This window comes from Procambarus clarkii, chromosome 46 (genome assembly GCF_040958095.1).
Source record: "Procambarus clarkii isolate CNS0578487 chromosome 46, FALCON_Pclarkii_2.0, whole genome shotgun sequence".
Lineage (NCBI taxonomy): Eukaryota > Metazoa > Arthropoda > Malacostraca > Decapoda > Cambaridae > Procambarus > Procambarus clarkii.
This window is the reverse complement of record NC_091195.1, coordinates 14,957,607-14,967,449: the sequence shown is the minus strand read 5'-3', so window position 1 is coordinate 14,967,449 and position 9,843 is coordinate 14,957,607. Positions and strand designations below refer to the sequence as shown.

At 53.0% G+C, this 9,843-nt stretch overlaps 1 protein-coding gene across 1 annotated transcript in view; it reads left to right on the top strand.

The window, feature by feature from the left end:
• The first annotated feature begins 8,187 nt into the window (after positions 1-8,187).
• The window catches only part of LOC138350542 (kappa-type opioid receptor-like), a 139,728-nt gene continuing 138,072 nt past the window's right edge, over positions 8,188-9,843 (top strand). Inside the window, exon 1 of the mRNA XM_069301551.1 lies at positions 8,188-9,204. Within this exon, the coding sequence (XP_069157652.1) occupies positions 8,188-9,204 (1,017 nt within the window). The remainder of the gene's footprint in view (positions 9,205-9,843) is intronic.

Genomic DNA, 9,843 nt, shown 5'->3' with positions numbered 1-9,843 from the left:
AGATTCCCGCTCTCCAAGTTTCCCACTCTCCAAGTTTCCAACTCTCCAAGATTCCCGCTCTCCAAGTTTCCCGCTCTCCAAGATTCCTGCTCTCCAAGATTCCCGCTCTCCAAGTTTCCCGCTCTCCAAGTTTCCCGCTCTCCCAGTTTCCCGCTCACTCAGTTTCCCGCTCTCTCAGTTTCCCGCTCTCTCAGTTTCCCACTCTCCAAGTTTCCCGCTCTCTCAGTTTCCCACTCTCCAAGTTTCCCACTCTCCAAGTTTCCCGCTCTCTCAGTTTCCCGCTCTCTCAGTTTCCCGCTCTCTCAGTTTCCCGCTCTCTCAGTTTCCCGCTCTCTCAGTTTCCCGCTCTCCAAGATTCCCGCTCTCCAAGTTTCCCGCTTTCTATGTTTCCCGCCAAACCGTAAAAAAAAAAATATATTATTATCCTCGTACTCAACATTATTGCAGAAAACCTCCGTAAAAATGAAAATTTATGTGACTCTAGGTCAGGCGTTTGGTGGGACTCACAAAAACCGGCTTCAGTTTTATTAAGAAAAGAACCGAGAAAATGGAGATGAAGATCCAAGGAAAATATCGGAAACCAATCACACTAACAAATGGCCAGAGAGGTTATAACTGTGTGAATATACTAGTGGTGGACCATATACCCATCCTGTGGGTGGTGGTGGACCATATACCCATCCTGTGGGTGGTGGTGGACCATATACCCATCCTGTGAGTGGTGGTGGACCATATACCCATCCTGTGGGTGGTGGTGGACCATATACCCATCCTGTGGGTGGTGGTGGACCATATACCCATCCTGTGGGTGGTGGTGGACCATATACCCATCCTGTGAGTGGTGGTGGACCATATACCCATCCTGTGGGTGGTGGTGGACCATATACCCATCCTGTGGGTGGTGGTGGACCATATACCCATCCTGTGGGTGGTGGTGGACCATATACCCATCCTGTGGGTGGTGGTGGACCATATACCCATCCTGTGGGTGGTGGTGGACCATATACCCATCCTGTGGGTGGTGGTGGACCATATACCCATCCTGTGGGTGGTGGTGGACCACATATACCCATCCTGTGGGTGGTGGTGGACCATATACCCATCCTGTGGGTGGTGGTGGACCATATACCCATCCTGTGGGTGGTGGTGGACCACATATACCCATCCTGTGGGTGGTGGTGGACCATATACCCATCCTGTGGGTGGTGGTGGACCACATATACCCATCCTGTGGGTGGTGGTGGACCATATACCCATCCTGTGGGTGGTGGTGGACCACATATACCCATCCTGTGGGTGGTGGTGGACCATATATACCCATCCTGTGGGTGGTGGTGGACCACATATACCCATCCTGTGGGTGGTGGTGGACCATATATACCCATCCTGTGGGTGGTGGTGGACCATATATACCCATCCTGTGGGTGGTGGTGGACCATATATACCCATCCTGTGGGTGGTGGTGGACCATATATACCCATCCTGTGGGTGGTGGTGGACCATATATACCCATCCTGTGGGTGGTGGTGGACCATATATACCCATCCTGTGGGTGGTGGTGGACCATATATACCCATCCTGTGGGTGGTGGTGGACCATATACCCGTCCTGTGGGTGGTGGTGGACCATATACCCATCCTGTGGGTGGTGGTGGACCATATACCCATCCTGTGGGTGGTGGTGGACCATATACCCATCCTGTGGGTGGTGGTGGACCATATACCCATCCTGTGGGTGGTGGTGGACCATATACCCATCCTGTGGGTGGTGGTGGACCATATACCCATCCTGTGGGTGGTGGTGGACCATATACCCATCCTGTGGGTGGTGGGGGACCATATACCCATCCTGTGGGTGGTGGTGGACCATATACCCATCCTGTGGGTGGTGGTGGACCATATATACCCATCCTGTGGGTGGTGGTGGACCATATATACCCATCCTGTGAGTGGTGGTGGACCATATACCCATCCTGTGGGTGGTGGTGGACCATATACCCATCCTGTGAGTGGTGGTGGACCATATACCCATCCTGTGGGTGGTGGTGGACCATATACCCATCCTGTGGGTGGTGGTGGACCATATACCCATCCTGTGAGTGGTGGTGGACCATATACCCATCCTGTGGGTGGTGGTGGACCATATACCCATCCTGTGGGTGGTGGTGGACCATATACCCATCCTGTGAGTGGTGGTGGACCATATACCCATCCTGTGGGTGGTGGTGGACCATATATACCCATCCTGTGGGTGGTGGTGGACCATATATACCCATCCTGTGGGTGGTGGTGGACCATATATACCCATCCTGTGGGTGGTGGTGGACCATATACCCATCCTGTGGGTGGTGGTGGACCATATACCCATCCTGTGGGTGGTGGTGGACCATATACCCATCCAGTGGGTGGTGGTGGACCATATATACCCATCCTGTGAGTGGTGGTGGACCATATATACCCATCCTGTGGGTGGTGGTGGACCATATACCCATCCTGTGGGTGGTGGTGGACCATATATACCCATCCTGTGAGTGGTGGTGGACCATATATACCCATCCTGTGGGTGGTGGTGGACCATATACCCATCCTGTGGGTGGTGGTGGACCATATACCCATCCAGTGGGTGGTGGTGGACCATATATACCCATCCTGTGAGTGGTGGTGGACCATATATACCCATCCTGTGGGTGGTGGTGGACCATATACCCATCCTGTGGGTGGTGGTGGACCATATATACCCATCCTGTGGGTGGTGGTGGACCATATACCCATCCTGTGGGTGGTGGTGGACCATATACCCATCCTGTGGGTGGTGGTGGACCATATACCCATCCAGTGGGTGGTGGTGGACCATATATACCCATTCTGTGAGTGGTGGTGGACCATATATACCCATCCTGTGGGTGGTGGTGGACCATATACCCATCCTGTGGGTGGTGGTGGACCATATATACCCATCCTGTGAGTGGTGGTGGACCATATATACCCATCCTGTGGGTGGTGGTGGACCATATACCCATCCTGTGGGTGGTGGTGGACCATATACCCATCCTGTGGGTGGTGGTGGACCATATACCCATCCAGTGGGTGGTGGTGGACCATATATACCCATCCTGTGAGTGGTGGTGGACCATATATACCCATCCTGTGAGTGGTGGTGGACCATATATACCCATCCTGTGGGTGGTGGTGGACCATATACCCATCCTGTGGGTGGTGGTGGACCATATATACCCATCCTGTGAGTGGTGGTGGACCATATATACCCATCCTGTGGGTGGTGGTGGACCATATACCCATCCTGTGGGTGGTGGTGGACCATATATACCCATCCTGTGAGTGGTGGTGGACCATATATACCCATCCTGTGAGTGGTGGTGGACCATATATACCCATCCTGTGGGTGGTGGTGGACCATATATACCCATCCTGTGAGTGGTGGTGGACCATATATACCCATCCTGTGGGTGGTGGTGGACCATATATACCCATCCTGTGGGTGGTGGTGGACCATATACCCATCCTGTGGGTGGTGGTGGACCATATATACCCATCCTGTGGGTGGTGGTGGACCATATATACCCATCCTGTGAGTGGTGGTGGACCATATATACCCATCCTGTGGGTGGTGGTGGACCATATACCCATCCTGTGGGTGGTGGTGGACCATATATACCCATCCTGTGGGTGGTGGTGGACCATATACCCATCCTGTGGGTGGTGGTGGACCATATATACCCATCCTGTGGGTGGTGGTGGACCATATATACCCATCCTGTGAGTGGTGGTGGACCATATATACCCATCCTGTGGGTGGTGGTGGACCATATATACCCATCCTGTGAGTGGTGGTGGACCATATATACCCATCCTGTGGGTGGTGGTGGACCATATATACCCATCCTGTGGGTGGTGGTGGACCATATATACCCATCCTGTGGGTGGTGGTGGACCATATACCCATCCTGTGGGTGGTGGTGGACCATATATACCCATCCTGTGGGTGGTGGTGGACCATATACCCATCCTGTGAGTGGTGGTGGACCATATACCCATCCTGTGGGTGGTGCTGGACCATATACCCATCCTGTGAGTGGTGGTGGACCATATATACCCATCCTGTGAGTGGTGGTGGACCATATACCCATCCTGTGGGTGGTGGTGGACCATATACCCATCCTGTGGGTGGTGGTGGACCATATACCCATCCTGTGAGTGGTGGTGGACCATATATACCCATCCTGTGGGTTGTGGTGGACCATATATACCCATCCTGTGGGTGGTGGTGGACCATATATACCCATCCTGTGGGTGGTGGTGGACCATATATACCCATCCTGTGGGTGGTGGTGGACCATATACCCATCCTGTGGGTGGTGGTGGACCATATATACCCATCCTGTGGGTGGTGGTGGACCATATACCCATCCTGTGGGTGGTGGTGGACCATATACCCATCCTGTGAGTGGTGGTGGACCATATATACCCATCCTGTGGGTTGTGGTGGACCATATATACCCATCCTGTGGGTGGTGGTGGACCATATATACCCATCCTGTGGGTGGTGGTGGACCATATATACCCATCCTGTGAGTGGTGGTGGACCATATATACCCATCCTGTGGGTGGTGGTGGACCATATATACCCATCCTGTGGGTGGTGGTGGACCATATACCCATCCTGTGAGTGGTGGTGGACCATATATACCCATCCTGTGGGTGGTGGTGGACCATATATACCCATCCTGTGGGTGGTGGTGGACCATATATACCCATCCTGTGGGTGGTGGTGGACCATATATACCCATCCTGTGGGTGGTGGTGGACCATATATACCCATCCTGTGGGTGGTGGTGGACCATATACCCATCCTGTGAGTGGTGGTGGACCATATATACCCATCCTGTGGGTGGTGGTGGACCATATATACCCATCCTGTGGGTGGTGGTGGACCATATATACCCATACTGTGGGTGGTGGTGGACCATATACCCATCCTGTGGGTGGTGGTGGACCATATATACCCATCCTGTGGGTGGTGGTGGACCATATATACCCATCCTGTGGGTGGTGGTGGACCATATATACCCATCCTGTGGGTGGTGGTGGACCATATACCCATCCTGTGGGTGGTGGTGGACCATATATACCCATCCTGTGGGTGGTGGTGGACCATATATACCCATCCTGTGGGTGGTGGTGGACCATATATACCCATCCTGTGGGTGGTGGTGGACCATATATACCCATCCTGTGAGTGGTGGTGGACCATATATACCCATCCTGTGGGTGGTGGTGGACCATATACCCATCCTGTGAGTGGTGGTGGACCACATATACCCATCCTGTGGGTGGTGGTGGACCACATATACCCATCCTGTGGGTGGTGGTGGACCACATATACCCATCCTGTGGGTGGTGGTGGACCACATATACCCATCCTGTGGGTGGTGGTGGACCACATATACCCATCCTGTGGGTGGTGGTGGACCATATATACCCATCCTGTGAGTGGTGGTGGACCATATATACCCATCCTGTGAGTGGTGGTGGACCACATATACCCATCCTGTGGGTGGTGGTGGACCATATATACTCATCCTTATGAGTGGTGGTGGACCATATACCCATCCTGTGAGTGGTGGTGGACCATATACCCATCCTGTGGGTGGTGGTGGACCATATACCCATCCTGTGGGTGGTGGTGGACCATATAAACACTCATCCTGTGAGTGGTGGTGGACCATATACCCATCCTGTGGGTGGTGGTGGACCATATACCCATCCTGTGGGTGGTGGTGGACCACATATACCCATCCTGTGGGTGGTGGTGGACCATATATACTCATCCTTATGAGTGGTGGTGGACCATATACCCATCCTGTGGGTGGTGGTGGACCATATACCCATCCTGTGGGTGGTGGTGGACCATATACCCATCCTGTGAGTGGTGGTGGACCATATATACACTCATCCTGTGAGTGGCTAATAAAAGTGAGTAAATAAATCATATTTCGGCATGACTTAAGTAATACTAGTAAGCCGTGAGTAGCTTTAAGTAATTAGACGGCCCCACTGAGTGAGCCAGACTAACAGAACACTGCCCACTCCATTACCTGCTCTCTGCTCCATCAAGATGACTAAGTCTTAACAAAAATAAGTCTTAGCAAAAGCAAGACTGAGTATCGGGTCTACATTATTTACAAACATTAGGACGGAGAGTTTGGTAAGATCATCTAGGGGAAAATGGATCCACTTTTCTAACGACCGGACATAAGGAAGTGATAGCCGAAGCTATTTGAACCAATTCCCGCCGGCACTCGGATGGTAATCTTGGGCATAGCATTTTATCAAATCACTTCATTCTTTGGTCGTGATGGTCAAGCGGATTAAGGCGTCCTGTAGATACCAGTTGTGTTGCTCCTGGGAGTATGGGTTCGAGTCACTTCTGGGGTGTGAGTTTTCAGTCGCACATAGTCCTGGGGACCATTCAGGCTTGTTCGCATTTGTGTTCCTCACGTGTGCCCCAAAGAATGAGGTGATTTGATAAAATGCTATGCCCAAGATTACCATCCGCTATCCCCAATATTATATATATATATATATATATATATATATATATATATATATATATATATATATATATATATATATATATTATATGTCGTACCTAGTAGCCAGAACGCACTTCTCAGCCTACTATTCAAGGCCTGATTTGCCTAATAAGCCAAGTTGTCATGAATTAATTGTTTTTCGGCTACCTAACCTAACTTTTTCGGCTACCTAACCTAACCTAACGTATAAAGATAGGTTAGGTTAGGTTAGGTAGGGTTGGTTAGGTTCGGTCATATATCTACGTTAATTTTAACTCGAATAAAAAAAAATTCACCTCATACATAATGAAATGGGTAGCTTTATCATTTCATAAGAAAAAAATTAGAGAAAATATATAAATTCAGGAAAACTTGGCTTATTAGGCAAATCGGGCCTTGCATAGTAGGCCGAGAAGTGCGTTCTGGCTACTAGATACGACATATATATATATATATATATATATATAGCAAGATACCAAAATTAAAATATGCTAAAATAATTTATAACAGTATGTACAGTGTTAGCTGCATTATAGATATTTTCAGTATTACCAAACAGCTCCGGATAATGTTGGTCCTTCCTAATAGAGCTGCACTGAGGGGCTCTATTAGGGCGGTCCAACAGGTCCAATAGAGCTGCACTGAGGGGCTCTATTAGGGAGGTCCAACAGGTCCAATAGAGCTGCACTGAGGGGCTCTATTAGGGCGGTCCAACAGGTCCAATAGAGCTGCACTGAGGGGATCTATTAGGGCGGTCCAACAGGTCCAATAGAGCTGCACTGAGGGGCTCTATTAGGGCGGTCCAACAGGTCCAATAGAGCTGCACTGAGGCGCTCTATTAGGGAAGTCCAATAGAGCTGCACTGAGGGAACACAACACACACAGTCCACGACACAGGGAAGAGGACAGTTGGCTCTTGTCTTAATAGTTAGATCTTTGACTTTAGGGAGTTGGGGACATGATCCCATAGTGAGAGAGGGACGGGGGAGAGATGGGTGGAGGAGAGAGAGAGAGGTGGGTGGAGAGAGAGAGAGAGAATGAGGTGGGTGGAGGAGAGAGTAGGAGAGCAGAGGACGTTCAGTATGTGTTGTCCCCTCGCTTCACATGGAAGTGGCGCCTCTACTGCCGGAGTTCCAGCACCGCCCCGCCACCGCCAGCACCGCCCCGCCCCGCCCCGCCACCCCAGCGCCATCTGCCCGCCCCAAAACGATCGAAAACTCTTCTAGTAAGCGCTGACGACTTGGAGTCGTGTCTCCTCCATAAGACAGACAGACAGCAAGTGTGTCCACTGTATCATAATTAATGAACCAAACTCACTCAAACTCATTAGGACACGAGAGATGAATGATCCAAGTTTGGAGTGGGTTCGAATCCCTTTATGGCGGTAGTTATGTAGGCTCCAGAGAGGGTTACATGCTGCTCATTCACGTAGTTTGGCTGTTGTGGTCACGTGGTTACGGGTGAGAGATGGGTGACAGTGTCGTGACGCCGACGGTGGCGTGGGTGACAGTGTCGTGACGCCGACGGTGGCGTGGGTGACAGTGTCGTGACGCCGACGGTGGCGTGGGTGACAGTGTCGTGACGTGACTGGCAATATGGGCCAAAGGGAGGGGTCAGGCTTGACCCCGTGGCCTGGGAGCGTGTACCCCACCTGGGGTGACAACGCCACCTGGGGTGACAATGGCAGCTGGGGTGACAACAGCAGCAGCTGGAGCGACAACAGCAGCAGCAGCTGGAGCGACAACAACAGCAGCAGCAGCATGAGGAGCCTGGAGCAGCAGGCGGAGCAGCACACCATAGACCACATCCAGGTGTGGGTGACACCGGTGTTGGTGGTAGTGGGCAGCGCAGGCAACATAGTGAGTGTGGTGGTGTTCCACAGCAGGAAGCTGCGGTCACTGAGCAGCAGCTGCTACCTGGCGGCCCTGGCGGCGTCAGACACGGTGTTCCTGGCCACACTGCTGGTGGTGTGGGTGTCGCGGGTGTGGCGCGACCTGGTCAACCAGCCCGGCTGGTGCCAGGCACTAGTTTATGCCACCTACGTCACCACCTTCCTTAGTGTGTGGCTGGTCGTCGCCTTCACCGTCGAGCGCTTCATCGCTGTCTGCTACCCGCTGCTGAGGGCAGCTGTCTGCACGGTGCGGCGCGCGCGGCTCGTTATCTTCCTGCTGACTGCTGTGGCTCTGATGCTGTACTCCTACTTGCTGGTGGCCGCAGCCCCGGGCCTCCACCCCACGGCGGGCCGCACCATCTGCAAGGTGCGGCCCGCCTACATGCGGCTGGCGGCCATCATGAACCACCTGGACACGCTGCTCACACTCCTCCTCCCGCTGCTCATCATCGTCAGCCTCAACGTCAGGATCGCCCGCTGCGTCTGGCACGTCCAGCGGCTGCGGCACTCCATGACGCTGGCCCACTCCCACAGCGGCAGCGGCGGGCCAGGCGGGCCGCAGCAGCAGCAGCAGGAGGCGGCGGGTGGCCAGGGGCGGGGAGGTCACCGGCCGAGGGTCAGGTCACAGAACAAGGTCACCAAGATGCTGCTGGTCATCTCCACAGTCTTCATCGTCCTCAACCTGCCGTCTTATCTCATGCGCGCCTACATCCTCTTATGGGTGAGCACCCCCACTCTCTCTCTCTCCACCCCCACACTCCCACTCTCTCTCTCCACCCCCACACTCCCACTCTCTCTCTCTACCCCCCACTCTCTCCCCCACACCCCCCCACTCTCCACCCCCACACCCTCCACTCTCTCCCACACTCTCTCTCTCCACCCCCACACTCCCACTCTCTCTCTCCACCCCCCAATGTCCAACCACTTGGGCTGGACGGTAGAGCGACAGTCTAGCTTCATGCAGGTCAGCGTTCAATCCCCGACCGTCCAAGTGGTTGGGTACCATTCCTTATCCCCATCCCATCCCAAATCCTTATCCTGATCCCTTCCCAGTGCTACATAGTCGTCAAGGCTTGGCACTTTACCCCTGATAGTTTCCTTCCTTTCCTTCTCCACCCCCCACACACTCTCTCCAGCCCCACACCCCCCACTCTCCCCCACACCCTCCCACCCCCACACTCTCCACCCCCCCACACCCCCACCCCCACACCCCCCCACTCCCCCACACTAGTAGGGAAATTTACGCCCACGCGCGTCGCTCTGGTCATAAATATCGTACATCAATTTATGACATAAACAAAGGGAGTAAAATCACAATCACTATTGTGATTTCTGTGTAAGTACACACAAGTCACAATAG